Source organism: Dipodomys merriami, unplaced genomic scaffold (assembly GCF_024711535.1).
Source record: "Dipodomys merriami isolate MVZ:Mamm:240054 unplaced genomic scaffold, mDipMer1.0.p SCAF_129, whole genome shotgun sequence".
Lineage (NCBI taxonomy): Eukaryota > Metazoa > Chordata > Mammalia > Rodentia > Heteromyidae > Dipodomys > Dipodomys merriami.
In genome coordinates this window covers 669,595-689,476 of record NW_027202593.1, presented here as the reverse complement: position 1 = coordinate 689,476, position 19,882 = coordinate 669,595, and the positions used below count along the sequence as shown (strand labels likewise).

Genomic DNA, 19,882 nt, shown 5'->3' with positions numbered 1-19,882 from the left:
ATGTGCAATGTTACCATTAAGAAGCCAGTTATGACAACGGGCGGTGATCTAACGCTGCCCCGGTGTCGGCGTAATGCCCAGGGCAGCTTGCCTGAGCTTCTGCTCCTCTGTAAGTTCATCCATTTACCCTGCCTTCCTTCTCAGTGTGGGCGGTCACTGCTGGCCCTGAGGCTGAAGCACCTCCAGTCCCTGTCTCCCCGGGACCTGTACTCAAGACCCCTGGGTGGAGTCACGGGGGACAAAGCTTAAAGAAATGCTTGGGAGGAAGGCTTAGACCAGAAGTCGGTGGGGCCAAGGGGAGAATCAATGGGCTCTGCCGCCTTGTCTGGAGCTGTCCATGGTCCTGGGGGAGGCAATAACCATAACGGAATTAGGTGTCTGACACCTGGCCCGGCCACGTAGCTCAGGCCACCGAGGGAGTACTCATCTAGCACCCTGACGACAGAGATCCACCACTGCTTCCTGCCAGAGCTAGCAGTAGATGACCTGAGGTCCCCAGCCCTAGGCTCTGGTTTCCTTCCTAGTTATCACAGACTAATCCTGGAGGTCCAGGAAGTCCTCTAATGATCGTTCCTGGGTCTGATGCTGCTGCTGCTAATTGGAAAGTCCTGGAGACTCTACAGTGTTCAACCCCCCCTGCCCCCTCTCCTGCCTAGAGACCTGGGCTGTCATTTTGCCTTTGTACTCTCTCAGGTAAAAGGGGATTCATTTTTAGAGCCCGAGGAATTTCCTCACATCTTCCATAGGTGTGTGTGCACACAGTAACTGTTAATATTTTATGTACATTTCAACAATTGTTCTACACACTTGGCACCACTGGGGACCTAGCTCCTTGGGGGGAGGGAGTTGAATTCTACAGAAGGGCCAGTCCTTCCGCTCCAGAATCAGATCTTCAAACACTTACTGATGTTTTTGCTTGTGGGGACACCAGGACGTGCGCTTTCCTGATTCTGTGTAAGAACCTTGTTACCATTCCCACCGAGAAACGCAGGCTTAGACAAACAATAACTGCTTAACACAGGTACTTTTATACCAGTTTCTGTTGGATACATGAATAAACCCGAGACTCGAGAGAGGCCAAGTAACACAGTTAATAAGGACTAAACTTGGGCTTGAACTCAGATTCTGGGGACTCCTCTATCACCTGGCTGCATGAGAACAGCTGTGGGCAACTCTGAGGTGGAAAACAGGTACAAAGGAAGAGCACATGGCCACTTAGATCAGGATGAGAAGACCCCTTTCCAACCTGTCCCCCCAAAGCCCACTCTGAGCCTCTGAGAAGAAGCAATCAGGGAAAAGATAGAACAGCTATGTGGCCCCAAGGAGAACTAAGGACCAAAGGAAGAAGCTTCAGTAAGGAAGACGTCTGTGAAGGCCTGACCCCCACCCTATTACACCAGACACGTGCAGACTGCTTGATGCAAACAGGGCAAACCCAACCTAAGCCTGGCCATCAACAGGCCATTATGGGCCTCCCCCAGCCCTAATGGCTTTTTCAACAGCCTCTGTCTCCTTGCTCAGACCCCTTGCACAACCTCCACACCCACGGAAAGGTGTGTGCCTCTCGCTGTTGTGCCTCCTGGCCTGTTGAGAATTGAGCCTGGCCTATTCCTTCTTCCATTTTTCCTAACAGTCTGTCCAGCAGAAGAATTCCCTAATAGTACGAGCTTTCCAACATGGAATAGAATGTCCCCACAGGTAGTGAGTCCCTAACACTGATGGTATTCGAGCACAGACTCTTCTTCATAAAGATGCATTTGTGAAGATTCAAACCGACTGGTGTACCGATCTTTTAGTATTAAACATGACCCCAGGAATGCACGATCTAGGTTCTACAACAGCAGAAGAAGCAGAAGGGCAGGGCCCTAGTTCACTGTGTAAGAGCAGGAGAGCAGGACAGCGAGCTCAGAGAGAAAAGACCATGTGGGAAAAACTGCAGCTACCTCTAGGTGTGCTCAGCGGGTCTCCCCTCCTGGCTGAGACTCATTGCAGCTGATCCTCCTTATTCCCAGCAGTTCCGGTTCATAAACTGGCCTCACACATTTGCTCTCGGGGGGAATATGGGGACAGGCTCCTATGAATCTCTGGTTCATCTATAACCTTGTTATTTTACCCGTGCTTCTGTTTACAAACACCTCATTTCACACAGGCTGCTGATGGACTAACAGCAAACAACAGCACTGCAGCTGATACCCGCACATGGCTTCTTGAGGATGGATTTCTCTGTAGGGACCCCCACAGCCTTCTTGTACATAGGAGCACACTGCATTTAGGACTCATTTTTAACAGAAGCATAACTGGGTGGGGGGAGCACAAAGATGTGACACTCAATATCCCATGAAAAGGATGCTTTTTGACAGTTAAAGCCCTGCACGGGAAGATAGAATTTTGCCCAGTTCAACCTCCGCTGGGAGAGTACACATCAGATGACTCAAATGTGTTCCCACTCTGGCTGTCTGCAAAACTGCCATGCGCATTGATTTGGGGTTTACACGAAGACTTTAGCAAGCAGTCAGATTTTCAAATACAGAACCCACAGATAACGAGGATCCACTGTCCTTGTCTGTACCTGGATATCTGGCTTTGGCCAAAAGGTGCTCAAACTTCCGTCCTTCATCTCCAATTTCTAGGGAGTGACACTGAACTTGCTCACTTCTCACCGAGAATAAGTCCCCTCTGGCTGTTCTCAAAGATTCCAGTGATCGGTAAGTATCAACGAGGACGAAAGAAAAGCACAAGCCAGCTCCGATGACAGGCTCACTAATTTAATGGACTTGCCCCATCCCCCCTGGCTCAGGCTTTCAGAAGTTAACTTCCCAAAGTAGGACTGGAGGATGCTTAGATCTCTCTTCTGTTTCTGTGTGGACACAAGTTCTAAGGGAGGTCAGAAGGGATGTTTATTCCACAGAATTCCAATAAAAGTGATCAAAACAAAAATGAAAATAACGGAATCGAATGATTTCTTTTGCCCATTCCTCAACTCCCTCTTCTTAAAAACATAGTAAAAAGATTGCGTACTCTCTCTTTCTGAGCACCTAGGGACGATCCGGCCATCTCCTTCCTATTTCTACTGGCAGAGTTGGCCAACAGAAAGACTCCTCTGCCCTAGAAGACTAAGAGCTGGACCATGCTGGAGATTTTTCATCTTCTAAGAAAATTACAGCCAAAAATCATGACACAGACAGGGCTTGCCTGGTTCCCCTGGGTCCACCCACCGAGTGAGGAAGCACTTGTAATAATAACAGGACGTGGAGCTCTGAGTGGCAGGTGCCAGGGGAACCCAGGGTTTTAAATGAAGCTTCCAGGCTGAGGGAAGTCTTTACTCCCTTGTCCTGGAAATCAGGAGTGTGGGGGATTGTGGGCAGGAGGGCGTGGCTTCTGAGTCTCCGCAGTGATTGGTAGAGAACAGAGCCCCAGCCCCTAGCCCGGTGATAGGTTGCAGTAGGGAAGAGCAGGTGGCTCTACCCCACCCCACCCCACCCCGCCTCACTAAGCTCTGGGAAGATGCAGGAGGTTTAGACTTGGGGGTTATCAGCTGCTCTTGTCAGAGCAGTGCCATGCTAGGCTGGGCTGGAGGAGTAAAGGCTACAGCCACCCAGAGCCACTGCTAAGAGGGACTCAATGCCAGGGAACGGGGAGGAAGGAGGAAGGAGCAGCGAGGTGGGGAGGTCGTGAAAAGCTTCCAGCGGCAGAGAAGGGGCTGCCCGGCCTGGCAGCCCGGATTTACACGGGGCCTGGATGGCATGGACCAGTCCTTGCAGCCCTGGGTGGGGGAGGGATGACCCCTCCCCCTGCTGTGTCCCTCCCCATGGTGTGTGCCAGGCTAGAAATGAGATTCTGGGACTCTTGCAAACAAAGATAGAGAGATATATAGTTAGACATTTCCTTGTGAGACAACAGAACTAAAATTTGCACAATGTAGCAGAATCCTGAGAGCCCTGCCATAAACAATGTTTCATTTTGATCTCAATAACTTTATGACACCCATGAAGCAGATATGATGACATTCATCTTCCCTATTTTACTGCAAAGGGATGGAGAAACACGGAGGGCCAGGGACGGGGAGTGCTGGGACCCAGGCCTCTCCTCACTCCACCCTGTCTGCACCCGCCCAGCCCCTGCGTCCCTCCCCTCCCCCTCCCCACTTGGTCCTTGACCTGCCTGTCTGCAGCCCCACCTCTAGTCCACGCCCGGCTGGCTCTTCTCTCCTGGGAGCTGGCTGGGCTGTCCTAGGCTGCTCCAAGAGACAGGCTGCCCTGTTCTAGCCCCCAGGCAGGAGCTGGCTATGGAGGCAGGGCAAGGAGTGCTCGGGAGCTGGCAGACTTCTCCAGAGAAGCGTGATCAGGCACGATACAAGAAACAGACTTAAAACGCAGCGCCTTCAGATTCTGCTCCTCTGCCCTGAAGCAGCACCCTGTTCAAAAACTTGAGTAGCTGTGATTTTCTTGCCGGCTGGTGTGTGAATCGGCTTCGGCAGTGAGTGAATTCTCCACCAAAGCTGATGAGCAGGGGGCCCGGGGAAGGGGGGAAGGAGGAAGGCTCGAGGTCTCGTGTTTCCAGAGCCAGGGCCTCCGCTTCTGGACCCTGGTCTCTGAGTGCCGGGGAGGCTGATCTCACTCTCTTCTATGCCCCAGGAAAAGGTGCTAGAAAGTTACTCTTTTCAGTACTGGGTTTTGAACTCAGGAAGCTACCCTTGCTAAGCCGGCACTCTACCACTTGATCCATGCCCACAGCCCTTTCTGCCTTATTTTTCAGGCAAGGTCTTGTTTTTTTACTCAAGTTGGCCTTGGATCAAAAGTCCTCTGCCCAGAGGAGATTACAGACATGAACCACAAGGTGCTAGCTTTCTCCAGATAGGGTCTCCCCAACTTTTTGCTGAGGCTGACCTTGATCTTCAGTCCTGCTGATCTCCATCTACCTCTTGAATGGCTGGGCCATTGTCTGGCCCTGGAGATCTTTTAATGAGCCAGAGGAGAACTTCCCTTCATTTCAAATTTTTAAATGCCAGAACAAACAGTTGGGCCAACCGAACATTTGGCACACGAAAGCTCTCTTGAGCGAGTAGAGGAGCAGGAGCTTTAGAAGATTCTCATGACAAAACCCCAGTCCTGGGGCTGTCCAGGTATCTCTGCCGACTCTAAGCTGCTCAAGACCCGAAGCCAGTGCCCTACACACCCACCTCCCCCAACCCAGCAAGGCCGGCTCTGCACACCCCAGCCCCTTATTCACTGCTGCGTGGGGTCTCTAGGGGTGGGGCCCACGCCCAGAGCTGAGCGTAGATGAGTGGAGATGGCATAGAGGCCTGGGCATGCCTGCAGGCCTAGCTGGGCAAAAGCCTGGGCTGTCATACACCGCGGGTATCTGTCATGGGGAAGGGTGGGAGAGGAAGATCAGAGAGAAGCAAGCCTGGTGCATCTCACTCTGAGGGCAAACAGGGTCACTGGGAGGCTTCAGACGCAGGAGTGAGGCTCTCACCTATCCCTGTCTGGAAGGAAAATGGGCCAAGCTGACCGACCTCCAGCTAGAAGAACTTACGACCTTCTAAGCGAGGGGATCAATGACTTAGACCCCTGTGCCAATGTCTCCCTGCTTCTTAATTTAAAAAGAAGAAATAAGTGATTTCTCAGGCACCTTCATAGCAGCCCCAAACCACATCCCTCACGTGGGTTTGCCAAATGCGTCTTCTAGAACATCAAAGCGAGTCACAGCCCTGCTCTGTGGGGCTCTGGGGGAGGGCGCAGATCGCGCCAGAGGCTGGCCTGGGCTTGTGGGTCTGTCCCTGGGGGGGGTGGCACTCGGGTCTGTCCCTGGGCAGGGGAACTGGCATGAGGGGCTGTTGATTTCCAGCAACCAAACACCGCCCCAGTGCTCTGGGCCAGGGCCAGGCAAACGCAGCTTCAAAGGCTCTGCGTATTTGTGGCAAGCGTTGTCTTCAAACTGCCAATGTCTTCCTCACCGCAGCCTGGTGGCGCCTTGAGGGCTGTTCTGAGCGCTGCCATGGATGGAGGTGGCTCGTGACGAGAGAAGCTGGGCAGAGGGCAGGGGTGTCAGGGACGGGGGACCTCACGCTGCTTCTCCAACGCCCCAATGGCAGAGGTGGCACGGTCTCATTTGGCAGGCAGGGTGTGTTGGAGTGTTGTGTTATTCTGTGCTTGATGGCTTTGACGTGGAGGGAGGAGTCGGGCTGCAGGGACAGGAGCACCCCCACCCCCTGCCCGCAGGTCTATACAAACCGCCTCCCAAGTCAAGAAGCCACTTCCTGGAGACCTCCACTGTCAAGGCTAAAATAAGAACTGCAGTGGGGCTGGGAAGGTGGCTCAGTGGTAGAGCGCTTGCCTTGCATGCATGTGGCCCTGGGTTCGATTCCTCAGCACCACATAAGCAAAAAGAAAAAAAAAGCCAGAAGTGGCGCTGTGGCTCAAGTGGTAGAGCGCTAGCCTGGAGCTGAAGAGCTGAGGGACAGCGCCCAGGCCGAGTTCAGGCTCCATGACCAGACCCCCCCCAACCAAAAAAAAAGAACTGCAGCGGCTCCCGTCCCTATCGGAGGACCCCTTCCCCAGAGGGGTCGGGCCTGCCTCTGCTGGACTGTTGTTAGGGGAAGATGGCATCAAGGGGGATGAAGTTAGATTTGAGTTCTCTTCCAAAGAGGACCCTGAGTGCTCTAGTCCCTGCCTGATGCTCCATTCCTGCCTGGTGCTCCAGTCCTGCCTGGTGCTCCATTCCTGCCTGGTGCTCCAGGTCCTGAGTGCTCCAGTCCCTGCCTGATGCTCCATTCCTGCCTGGTGCTCCAGGTCCTGAGTGCTCCAGTCCCTGCCTGATGCTCCATTCCTGCCTGGTGCTCCAGGTCCTGAGTGCTCCAGTCCCTGCCTGAGTGTTCTAGTTCCTGCCTTGTGCTCCAGGTCCTGAGTGCTCCAGTCCCTGCCTGAGTGTTCTAGTTCCTGAGTGCTCCAGTCCTGCCTGGTGCTCCATTCCTGCCTGGTGCTCCAGTCCTGCCTGGTGCTCCATTCCTTCCTGGTGCTCCAGGTCCTCACATACACCATTCCACAGCATAGCCCCTTGAAAGTTGAGCTACATCTGCTTTGAAAAACAAAGTGCAGTTACCATTCATTAAGCTTTCTGTTAGCCCTCTCCGGCCAGCTCCACTGGGCTTTCTGTCTCCATAGGAACAAAGTTACTGGATCAGTGGTCCAAAAATGGATGGCTTGGCTTCTAAGAAAAGTCCGTGTGCACAGAACTGGCTGAGTCTGTTGGGAAGCATAACTAATTGACCCCAGGGCTCAGAGTTTAGAATGGGAGCCAGCTAATGTGGAAAGTAGAAACTGAGCCTCAGCGTAAGGCAAGCGGTGAACCCAGAGTCTGAGACCCAGGCTGCCAGCCTCGTCTGGAACCTCGTGCTTTCATGGAGTGCTAGATACACTTCTCGGTATCTGGGGTAAGGGAGCTACAAGCCATGGCATGCTGAGATAGGGTAAGGACTACTTGCTCAGGGAAGGAGAAAATAAGAGGAGCATAATTAGAATCCGTCACGGTAAAAGCTGGCTGAAATTTTTGCCTTTTCCCAAAGCTCAGAAGCTCTTAAGTGAACGCTGCATAATCAACCCTCCATCTCCAGTCTTTGACAAAGAGTGGATGTTAAAAACATCTTAGGTTAAATTCCAGAATGAAAGACTGAATGGAGTGAAAGCAAATGGCGCAGATCTGAAGGACTGGTAATTGAGAAGGAAGCAATGGAATCTTCCAGGCTGTTCCAGAGGGCAGATCGAGGAGGCAGAGTTTGAGCCAGTGCTTGGACAAATCTGGAATGTGCTGCAAAAGAGGTGGCAAGTTCACCGGCCCAGAAGATTCTCAATGAGAGTTTGGGGGCCATCATGGGCCCAAGATAGAATGTCCTTGACTGGAGTTGAAGATTAAATGAGAAGCCAGGCACCAGGGGCTCACACTGGGAATCCTACCTATTCAGGAGGTTGAGACCTGAGGATCGCAGCTCAAAGCCAGTCAAGAAAGTAGAAAGTGGAGTTTTGAATCAAGTGGTAGAGCGAATGAAAGAGCTTGGAATGTACGAGCTACAGAACAGCATCCTGGCCCTGAGTTCAAGCCTTAGTACTGGCACATGCATGCGTACACACACACACGCACACACACACAGAACTGTCCTGATCAACATGTCCTGTGCTCTAATGCAAAGGCTCTGAACCCTGGGGACAGCAACCCCTCCTCACTCAACTGAGTCTGCCACTTCCTGACTTTGTGAGCGTGGGAACATTTTCTTATCTCTCCACCTCAGTTTTTCCACCTACGAGAAGAGAGCATTCATGCAGCATTGATAAAGAAGATAGGCATTTAAAAATATGTATGCACAACACCCAGCACGGAACGTCATGTAGGCGACGATAAATGTTAAGCTATTATTATGATGTCAGGAGCGCCAGCCCTCCACATAACCACAGGCAAGCGCGAGAGAGCAGATCTGGTTTTGCTTGGATGGAGGCATACGCATAAACTCCAGACAGCGGGAGTGGGGCCTTGCATCCTCGAATCCCGCAGGCCAAATGTGGAGGGTTTGCCTGTGGCCACTGTCTACTGAGGAATGCCCTGTGACACAGAGAGAGCCGACAGGGGTGCAAACAAAGGAGATCTCATCTTTAGCTGGGGATGTCAAACCCCAAGGCTTAATTAGGGCCTGTTAAGCCATTTCCCATGTTCAGATGAAAGGTGTGCTTAGTACAGCACTAACAGCCACTTGGGGGCTGCTCAGACTCTCTGATCTTTAGACCAAGTTAAAGGAAGGAAATTAAGGGCCTTCTAGAGTTGTTCTCTTTTTTTCTCTCCTAGCCTCCTTCTTCTCTTCCCTTCCTTCTCCCCTCTCCTCCCCTTCCTTCCCTTCCCTTCCTTTCTCTTGGAACTCAGGTCTAGGCAAGTATTCTGTCACTTGAACCACATCCCCAGCCCTTTTAGCTTTTAGTTATTTTTTTTTCCTGAGGGTCTTGAGCTTTTTCTCCAGAGCAGCCTTGGACCTAGATCCTGTTCCCAATGCCTCCTGGGTAGCTTGGATTACAGGTGTGTACCACCAAAACCCACAGATATGTTCAGATGGGATCTTGCTAACTTGTATGGGTTGGCTTCAAATCTCAATCCACTTCATCTCTGCCTCCCAAGTGGCTCCCAGCCTCTTTCAAAGAGGATTTTTTTTTTCACAGACAAGAAGGGAGAGAGTGCTATTCTAAAGCTACTCAACATATAGTGGTTAGTGGCCATGGTTGGTCTCACAGGCAGAAACTGAGGGGTGAAGACTTCTGTGCCCATCAATAGGTCATCAGGAGGTAGTCCAAGCTCTGGAATGTGACCGGCAGGACACCGTACTGGACGCATTCTCCAGAACAGCCTCCAGCGGAGGCCCAAGGCAGAGAACACTCTCTAAGCCCAATCAAAATAGTAATTTTTTAAATAGTAAAAAAATAGCCCTGAGTTCTGAAAGACTATTTTTAAAATGGTAATAATCCTTTAATCAGCCACTGGCAGGAATTATGGCATTTGGTTCAGACATTTTACCAATTACAACCCACTGGGTCCCCGCATGGTGCTTTCTAAATAATCAAACCCAGCTCTGAGCAGTCACTCGCCCAGATGGAAGAGAAAGAATAAAGCCAAGGCCACACGATGCGGTGCCATTAGTCAAGAAAGCCCAGCCTGGCAGGCCATTAGAAACAAGCGCCATCCGTGGCCATGAGTGGAGATGAAGCAGCAGACTTGGAGGAGGAGAATGCGTGGGGGCAGGGGTGTCTAAGAAGTGAGGAAAAGCCTAGAACAGGGTAGGGGTGGGGGTCATCCAGGGAGCAAGGAAAAGCTTAGAGCAGGAAAGCCCAGAACTTGGGCATTGAAGATAAACAAACCCAAGCGTGAACTCCGGCCTCGCCCCTTATCCTTGGTCTTCGTAGTGAGCTAGGACCCAACACCCGAAGGACTGAACTTGATCCATGCCATGCACTCATGTGGTCTGTACACCAAATGTCCTCAGATGATAGTCCCTTGCCCTGGCCCCCCCCCGCCCGCCAGCGTCACCTTGGATGGGGCTGGGAGAGACGCCCGCACTCCCCTCTCCTTAATTGTGCCTGCCTCCCTAGCATCTCTCCATCCTTGCCCATCAAGAGGCAACGCTGGGCCGTGATTGGGATGGGACCTGGGGACCAGCACTTCAGAGCTGTATCCGTGCCTACGGCAGGTCACGCAGTCTCTGCTCGGTACTCCCAGCCACGCAGCAGGACAGTCGCCAGACACGGCGAAGGAAAATGGGTCATTAGGAGGCATCTCGCCCTCTACTTCATAAGACCAGCCAGGGGGGCATCCCTCAGGACAGCTGAAGGTCAAAGCCACTGTCCTCTTCACGGTCACACGAGGCCAAGTGTATCCAACACTGGCACACACAATGAAGAAGAAATTCTAAATATTCAGCATGCCTACTGCACCAGGACAGGTAAGCCGGGGTCCACCTATATTCTAATCATTCGTCCAGATGCTCCTGAGCATACCCAGTTTTGCTAAATCAAAAAGCACCGCTGCGGAGCCTGGGAATTAGGTATGGTGTTTTTTAACTTAGGGCTTCGCACTTACTAGGCAATAGATCTGCCATGCCTCTGAGTTTTTGCTTTAGTTTTTTTTTCAGATAAGATCTCATGCATTTTTTTTACCTATATACCTCCAGCTTAGCTGAGATCACAGGCACACATCACTATGCCCATTAACCTCTTGCCTAGTCTGACCTCGAACCAAGCTTCTACCTTCACCTCCTGCCCAGAATACACATTTCCAAGCCAATGCCACAGATTATTCTCGAGCACATTTATATGTTGTATACTGCCAATGGACCCGCCAACGGAGTGGGCAATGGTTGCTACAAAGAAAACTCTGGAGTAGACAGACTCTCTGTCTGGGAGCCATGAGGTAGGGGTGAGGACTGATGGGATTCCTATGGCTGACGCAGGCAGGCCTGTGGCCTGAGTGGCCAGGCTAAGTGGCCGTTAATGTGGAAGCAGAATGAAAGAGAGGAGGGACTTCTGGACAGATGGCCTGCCACGTAGAGGGCGGATCAGGGAGGAGGGAGGAAGGGAGGGTGGGTGCTGTTGCTGCTGCTGCTGCTGGATAGGAGGGGAGCTAGAAGAGAGTAAGCTCTTGCCCAGGTCACTAGAGCAGGCTGGAGATCAAGGGGAGGTTCTAGAATGTCCAGACGGGGTTCTAGGGAGCATACACCCCCCTGATTCTCCGCCATTGTTTTCTCCCAACCCTGGTGCATTTTTCCTCAGGAAGCACTTGCCTCTCCTGACAGCCACCATGTCACCTATGTGTTTCTTTGCCTGTCATCTGTCCTACTAGATACAGCGTCCACAAAACCAGATACTTTCCCTCAATTTAAAAAAACTTGTATCTGGAAGGGAGACTGCATACAGAAGTGCCATTCTAATATTACCTTGCAAGAAAGACTAATGGAGCTTCACTTCCCATTCCCCCCCTCCCCCAAGCAGACTGACAACTTCCCACAGCTTGGCTGCTTCCTTATTCAGGGAAGATGAGCCCCAGGGCATGATTTGAGTTTAATGGCCCCAAATTGCACCTCTGTGTCACTTTCCCTCACCACACTGTGAACTGTCTCTCTGCCATTCTCAGCTTTGTTTCCTGCCTGACACACAGTATGTGCTCAGTAAATGAGTGTTAGATGAAAGGAACAACCGCTCTGTGATACTCCATCCCCATGTCAGCTTGCCCCATCCAGGAACATATACAAAATGGTGGTTATTGTCCTTGCTTAAAAATCATGTGGTTGGGCCCGTATGGCGGCACACGGCTGTAATCCTAACTGCTTGGAAGGCAGAAATTAGGGAGGTCATGGTATAAGGCCAGACTGAGCAAAAAAGTCAGTTAATCTGCCACCCTTGCCTTTATTCTTATTGTTTTCTTCCTGGAGGAAGAGTCCTACCCACTGCCTGGTCTCCAGGGGTCTCAAGATCACAGTTCAAGACCAACTGGGGCAGAAATGTTTGTGAGACTCCATCTCAAAGGAAAGAAGCCGGGTTTAGTAGTGTGTGCCTGTCATTCCAAATATAAGGCCTAAAACAGGGGAATCAACATCCAGGGGCCTGCTGGAGCAGAAAGTAAGACGCTGTCCCAAAGATAATCAATCAAAAAGAAAGACTGTCCCAAAGATAATCAATCAACAAAATGGCTGGAGGCTTGGCTCAGTGGAGCACTTGGCTCACATGCATGCGGTCCAAAGTGCAAACCTCCCTGCAGCCAGAGGGCTGGGGAGGGGGGAGACCTTCAGAGAGGGACTTGGCATGGCTGTCCAGTTCCAGACTCCTCCCGTAGACAGGATCGGGGCCATGGAGAACAAGAGGTGGTGGCGGTGGAGGAGGAGGAGGAGTGAAGTAGGGAAATGAAAGGAGGTAGGGAAGACACAGGAGAAAGGAGCAAAGTCTGTGGGCGTACCACTGTGGGCTTACCTGCCGGAACCCGTTCCTGGTGAACTGTAAGATTTTCAAGGCATAGTTGGACCTTTGGCCTTTGCTGTTGAATTCAATGTGGCCGGTGAGACCTTCCAATTCTACCTGTCCAAGACAGAGTGAGTTACAGCACCAAATAGGCCCCTTGTTCACTTAGCACCAAGCACTGGGGGGCAGACACATGCCAACTGGGGAAGCCTAAGAAAGGACTCAAGGGTCTCAAGACTCCTTCGGCTGCCTGTTCCCAGCCACAGCGTTTGGGTGCGAAGGTGGGGAGCCCTACACCCAACACCCCAAACCCACTAACTCCATGAGCTAACAGCAGGTGGGATGCTTGCTTGAGACGATGCCCCTGTAGCTCCTGGGCTGTCACTGGACTGGTTCTCTGGGCAGCAGGAAGTGAGGATGCTTCTGGGAAGGCAAACTCCAGGTCTGCAGCCTGCAATTCCCAGCCCTGTCACAGGTTCCTGCAGCCTGGCCCTTTCCAGCTGTGTAAAGACCACAGCCCAAGCAGCACTGAGGCTCCAAGCCTAGACTTCGGGACTCTTCATAGTCTACTAGACGAGGCCAGCTGCCTCTGGAATACGCTTGCCTTCGATGCTCAGTGGGCCTTACAGATTAGTGGGGAAATGGGATCCATGAGACTCCACCAGGGTCCCGGCGGGTGACTGCATACAGGGCTGTGCTGGGGAAGCCTGGAGCCTTACAACCCAGCATCCCCTGCCCCCCTGCCACCTCCCCGTCCCCCAGGCTGGGCAGGGCCTGACCCTCAGCCGCTCCTCACCATGCGCAGGTAGTTCATGAGGCTGGTGCCATGTGGCCAGATCTGGGCAGAGCCACAGGACAGCGGCTTCACGCCGATCTCCTGGCTCCGGTTCAGCTCCTGTACTGCAGTCACCACGGCATAGACGGCGTCGAACAGCAGAGCTGAGGACAACTGGGAGAGGCAGACGGAGGGAAGGATTAAGATGTGGAGAAGATGGGTACCAGTGGCTCATGCCTGTAATCCTAGCTACGCAGGAAGCTGAGATCTGAGGATAGCAGTTCAAAGTCAGCCCAGGTAGGAAAGTCCATGGGACTCTTACCTCCAATTAACTGCCGGGGGGGGGGTAGGGGGAGAGGTGTGGCTCAAGTGGTAGAGCACTAACCTTGGGGCCAGCGCCAAGACCCTGAGTTCAAGCCCTACAAATGACCAAAAGAAAAACTCAGGGACAGGCCCTAAGTTCAAATCCTAGTACTAGCAAGCACACACAAAGAAGGAAAGAAGAAAGGAGAAGGAGGGCAAGGAAGAGAGAAAACAACCAGGAGGGGAAGAAAGGGGGACGTGCTATTCTTGTCTAGTACATCCGGTAGCGACGGTGTCTCCCCTGCTCCCCACCCCTGCTCCCGGCTCTCCACCCCCCTCATCTCACCTCTGCCTGTGACTAAAGCTGGGAAGGGCGCCTGCTCCATGGCCAGCACCGTGGAGACCTGTGTACCCCGCAGTCCTGGGCTGCTCTCCACCCCTCTCTTCCACTCTTTCCTCCCCGCGGCCGCCAAGCTTCTCCTCTATTTGATTCAAGGCTCTCTCCCCTGCAGGACGCCTCCCGCGCCCCCCTGCCCTGACCAAGCAGGGAAGGGTTGCCAGCCATCACTCTGGAGGCTCGCTACACCGAGGAACGTCACGTGGTCTTGTCTGCACATGCCATTTCATTCTTTTTTAAAATTCCTGATGGTACTGAGGACTGAGTTTGGGGCCTATTGCTTGTGAAGACAGTGTTCTTGAGCCACCACACCCAGTCCTTTTGTTTATTTTTTTCAGATAGAATCTCCCACTTTTGCCCTGACTGGCCCCAGACCTCCAACTTCCTATTTCTGCCTCTCTAGTAGCTGGGATTATAGGCATGAGTCACCACACTTGGCCTTGCTCGAGGAATTGTAATACTGTGGGTTTCTGCTACTGGAAGCTGAGAGCATTCTAACCATCACGGAGGTCCTGGGGATCCCCACCTCTTGGCGATCCCCACAACTTTTGTAGCTGGTTCCTAGGGAGGTCTGGGTCCCACCTTCTTTAAGGTCCCGCTTCCTCAGGGAGTTATGTGTCTGAGAGACTCAGGAAGCTGGCCTGGCCACCTCTCTCCCGCCCTCCCAGCCTCCCCAGCTTGCTCCTGCCTGCCCCGCCTAGCTGTTGCTAGTCTGGTTGTGGTCTCCCTGGCAGGTGATGGAGCATGCGGAGAGCCCAGTGTGTGGCTGTCTGCAGTGACTTTGGACACCTGTAACTGTGGGGCCTTCCCAATTCTCCGAGGGCTTCTAGTCATTACAACTCCAGCTGGGGTCCCCGCAGGCAGAGACAAGGAAGCTGTCATTTCCCCCAGGCCTCCGGGGCGTGGCCTAGGGCACGTGCCCCCACGAGGCTCTGGGCTGAGCGGAGCTGACACCTGCCAAGCCTTGAGCATCCACGCAGTTCCACCCTCAGGACCGCTCCCCCGGCGTCCTCTCCCATCACCTCACACACAGCTCTTCTGCAGGCTGCGGCCAGCTATGCACGCAGGCCTTTCACCTGGACCTTCCTCTCTCCTCTGAGAACTTGCCTCTCTCGCTCCCTAGCTTGTCTGCCCATCACCAGCTTTCTCCCAGGGTCTAATAGCTTGCTGGCTGCCTGCTTTATTCCAGGCCACCATCTTGAAGCATTTCTTTGCTCTCCTAATTGCTTTCTCCCTCTGCTGCTATTTACTAGTTTAGCTCTGGGAAGCACTGGGGAACAGCAGTCAGGGAAACGAGGCTTCTATACGACCAAGTATTTGTCTCCCTCCCCCCCCCCCACGCCCCAGCCTCACGTCTGAGTTCACTTGGGGGGGATGGTATTCCTGCCGCCTGCTCCCCCCACCCCGTTCCCTCTGCTTCCATCTCGTTTCCCTTCTGTGATCCCGCCCCGTGTTTCCCAGATCTCTCCTTGCTATCTCGGCCTGTCCCTGTCTCTTCTAAATACCAAGCCCCCCAACTGCTCAGTCCTCATTTAAAATCCTCTCGCCTCTCTTGGCACCAGAATGCTGTTTGGCAAGGAACCCTTGATTCTCTTGTTTTTATATTTTCATTTGCTTCCTCATTGTTATTTTCTTTTGAGCTGTTTGCAAATTGTGTCGGGGAATGAAAGACTCGGTCTAAATTGAGATGGGTCCATTCCGACTCAGGGAGTGGTGGCTGGGTCCCCTTGCCTCTTGAACGAAAATAACAGTATCTTCTAGACACACCTGGAACCGTCTCCCCCTGTCCCTGGACCACTGGGCTCCCAGAATCCTCTTGGATGCCCATTTGTCCCTGAACCTCTCTGAACTTAAACTCTGCTCCCCAATGTAATTCTAGGGTGGGCATCATTAAAATCTCATGGAATCGTTCTTACAATCTGGATTTTATTCAATGAAATAAACACTTAATTACGAACATCTGCTTTAGCCCAAATTCTAATTACTTAATCTCGCCATCTGTAATTTTAATGATTTCCCACCATTTTCGTTCTTTGCGGCGTGATGAATGGGAACGGCACAGGAAACCACTGGGTGTGCGTCTCTCTTCCCAGCACCCTCTCTGCTCGCTTTGTCTCAGGCAAGAAGCACATCTGCGGCCCGCTGCGGGCCACCTGGCAGTTCTGCCTGGGCGTGTGCCTTCCCCGCTCCCGTCCGCCCAGCACCCCCTTCCCCGCCTGCCAGCTGGTCTCCCTGTCCTGCAAGACCCACCTGGACCACTGCGAAGGTGAAGAAACATGGGGGCCTGCATACGAGGTAGAAGAAGGGGAAGGAGGAAAATTCAGAGGTGGAGAAAGGATGAGGAATATGGAGGGCAGGGGAGAGGGAGGGGGAGAGAGAGAGAGTGTAAGTTGGACTCCTGTCAACATGCCATCATGAGGCATAGAAGAGCACTAGAGCTGCTTGCACAGGGAGGCTGAGGCCAGAGTGAAGGAGGAGGAGGAGGGAAGAGCCTGTGCCACCGAGGCCAGGGCTGCTGCAGCCTTTGCACAACGTGGGATGGGGGAGAGATACTGGGCTATGTTTTCCTGGAATACACTCCACCTTCCAGCCTTCCATTGTCCTGAAAGAGCTTGCCTACTGCTGCTGAGCCGGCGTACTGGTGGGCATCTTTCCACCCTCAGAGAGAGAGAGAGAGAGAGAGAGAGAGAGAGAGAGAGAGAGAGAGAGAGAGAGAGAGAGAGAGAGAGAGAGAGAGAGAGAGAGAGAGGTCTTCCAGAGGTAAGCTGTTGAAGTGAGCAGCTACTCACTGCAGGAACTTCCCTCCCCTCTTCCCCCTCCCTCCTTTTCTCCACAGGCAGTGCCCACCACCCAGGCCAGAAGTCATCCAGGGCAGAGAAGCAGATGTAGGCTCAAATCTGAGCAGCGTTAACCCATCCGGGCTTCAGTTTCATCTCCCCCCACCCTCAGAAGAAGACAACTGTCCTTAAGCATTGGTAAGAACACCATGAAGAGAAAAGAAGGCCTGGTGGTGATTTCGTGGCACGCCATGGTTGCCAGGGCAGCGACTGCACACAGGACTCCTGTGCAAGAAAGAACACACTTGCTTCTGACTGGTGAGGGGATCCCCAGCGTCCCCAGCTCCGGGCCTGGGGCCTGACACATCCTCCTAGCCAGGAGGGACCCCACAGAGCACACCCTGCGGCCCGAAGCCCCCTCCCCAAGCATTTGTGAGGCGGGTGCGTGTGAGAAGCGCGAGAGTGGATCGGGGCCGGGCTGCCGTCCGCTCAGCCGCCCGAAGTGGCTTCCACTCCAGGGCCGTCTCTTCGCGTGCCCAGGGAGAAGCAACTGAAAAGACGTTCGGGCTGGGCCCCGAGGGAAAGGCCCCTCCCCCACCAACTCCATACCTCTGCCCTTCCATCTGAGCTATTCTCTGTGCAGAGACTCTCAGCCATCTTGGGCTCCACCAAAGAGAAGAGCGACGGACAGGGTGTCTTGGGAGGGAGGTAACCCGTCCCGCAAACGGGCAGTGCCTGCTCCTCCACCATCATCTTGGAGGAGACCACTTGGCAGGCAGAGCAGGAACTGCACCTCTGCAACTCTTCCAGAAAGAAAGACTGAGCTGGTGGCCAAGCAGCCAATGCCAGCGACCTGCGACTGTTTCAACCACACACACTCCTCCCACTCCTTGCCCCCAGTTCTACCTAACCTGAAGCCATTCTTAGGCCCTGAAGTCAATGTCTGAAGGCTGAGGACATACTGAAGTGCTGTCTGCCCATGGCTGCCATGTAATCAATCTCCTTCCTCCGACCTGTACCATGTCCCTTGATTTGGTACCTGGGGGTGAGTGTGGCTGGACCTAACTTGGGATTCCTGAACTTTGGGCCTGGGTTCTAACAACCGGGTCTCATTCATGATGAGACAGTACAGATCTCCCATCTATCCAGCAGGCTGCTCTGCCTCCACCCCCCCTCACCCCAGAGTCTTGTACCTAAGCAATGAGAAGCCACAGGCCTGCAAGGCTTAATGACAGGGACATGTTCTGTAAAGTGTGTCATTAGTCAAGTGCATCATTTTGCAAATGTCAGTGAGTGCACTTACACAAACTGAGACAGCAACAAAGTCATTCAGCAATACACTTTTTACGGGGCCACTGCTGGGTATATGATCCATGGTTGACCAAAGCATCTTAATGTGGTTCATGACTGGGATTTTACTTTCTTACCTTCTAGAAAACTTCCCCTGGCCTCTGCAGCCATAGGAACCTTCTAGAAAACCTGACCCATCGGAGCAGCACAACTCTAGGGACTCCTTTCCTAGATGAGAACATGCAGCAGGCTTCCTCAAAGGACAGAGACCCTGCCTGATGGATCCCCATCTGTTAGCTCATCTGGTAGTCACACATTCGGGATCTTTGCATTTTCCTCTTTAAAGGGTGGATCACATTTCCGCACTCTCCGACCGATTATCTACCTTACTTTGGCCAAGCAAATGAGGTGAAAGAAGTCATAGTATGCCTGTCATGGGGCCTAGGACTGAGCAGTCTTGTGTTTCTGGTTTCTCTGCTGGGACAGCACTAGGCTCTAGATAGCATGTTGCTCTAGAGAGGGGGGAGGTACAGGGAACAGAGCGGTCCAGGCAGGCCCAGCCTAAACAAGACAACCTTATTTGTTGCGTGACCTTAATCCTTAGCAGACTCTCAGACACATGAGCAAAATTAATGGGCCCTGTGTGCTAGTGAGATTTGTGAATGTTATTTATGTAGCATTCATGCAGCAAAAGTGGTCTGATATATTCACTAATGCCTAGTCTAGCATCTGGTGTATAGATTGTCACATAAAGTTACTCAGTGAATAATGGAGAGTTGAAGACTGGATCTTATCCCCATCCTATTTTCATGGTCATTCTTCGAGGGTGGTCAAGCATGCTCAGCCAAATGTTACAGATAAAGAATCTAAGACCTGGAAGCAGGAGGAGGAGACTCAGACTACATAAGATTGTATGACAAGAAACCTGTGAGGCCAGTGTTTGGACCTAGGCCTGGCGCCCCAACACTTGTTCTTTCCCACAAGTGACCACCGCCTGTGTGAGCAGCTACGCCCTCTGCCAGGGTTGGTCCTTGAAAGGATTTCACTAGCACAGACGATGGGATCATCCATGGCAGAGCAAAACCAAAATCACAATGAGAGGATGTTTAATTTCACCAGGCCAGGCGCCACATGTATAAAGTGCAGGGCGATGTTCTGCCCACAGCCTTCTAGGCCCAGCAGCGCCTCATTAGAATGTTGGAATGACCACCACAACAACTCCTCGGCTGGCCCAGGAGAGCGGGCGTTCCTACGGGCGGCTGGCTCGGATCCTGCTCGTGACCCTGGAGTGAGGATGCCCCTCACTGCCCAGCCATGTCAGGGGGGCCATCTACAGGATTCCAGCCCAGCTTCACGTCCTTCCTGAGGACTATCACCTGTCCCAGGTGTAGAACAGCTTGCTGCAGGCACTCTGTTCACCTTTCCCAGCCTACTTCTCTGGATCAAAGATTCCCCGTGTTTCCCAGAGCTCTGTCCCCACTTCCCCCTCTAAGAGTCCCATCAGGCTACACAGTCATAAGGACCTGGGGTTTGGTGAAAGGTTACTATGTCCATGGTCAGACCACTGGTCACCATGTTGCCCACTACCAAGTCAGAGCCCTTCGGTGCAGAAGTCTAGTGAAGGCCTTGCCTCCAGGCACATCTTATCAAAGGCTGGTATGGCCCATTAGAGAACTTGTTGCTCTAGGAGGAAACTCAAGTCCATTGCTGTCTCCTGGGCCTGACTCCTTCCCCTGAGTCCCCCATCTCCATCTGCTCATTCTTACCTACTCCTTAACTCCTTTCATTTTGCCAGTTACAGTGCAGTGGGGCAAGCAGTGGTTGAAATGGCACCAGTGGTTACAAGTAAACATGGTGGAGC

General features: G+C 52.7%; 1 protein-coding gene across 1 annotated transcript in view; it reads right to left on the bottom strand.

The window, feature by feature from the left end:
- Positions 1 to 19,882, bottom strand: part of LOC138824434 (glutamate receptor ionotropic, kainate 4-like) — a 301,452-nt gene that overhangs the window by 59,038 nt on the left and 222,532 nt on the right. Inside the window, exons 10-11 of the mRNA XM_070018282.1 lie at positions 13,276 to 13,428; positions 12,492 to 12,596 (exon numbers count right to left, since the gene is read on the bottom strand). Of these exons, the coding sequence (XP_069874383.1) occupies positions 12,492 to 12,596; positions 13,276 to 13,428 (258 nt within the window). The remainder of the gene's footprint in view (positions 1 to 12,491; positions 12,597 to 13,275; positions 13,429 to 19,882) is intronic.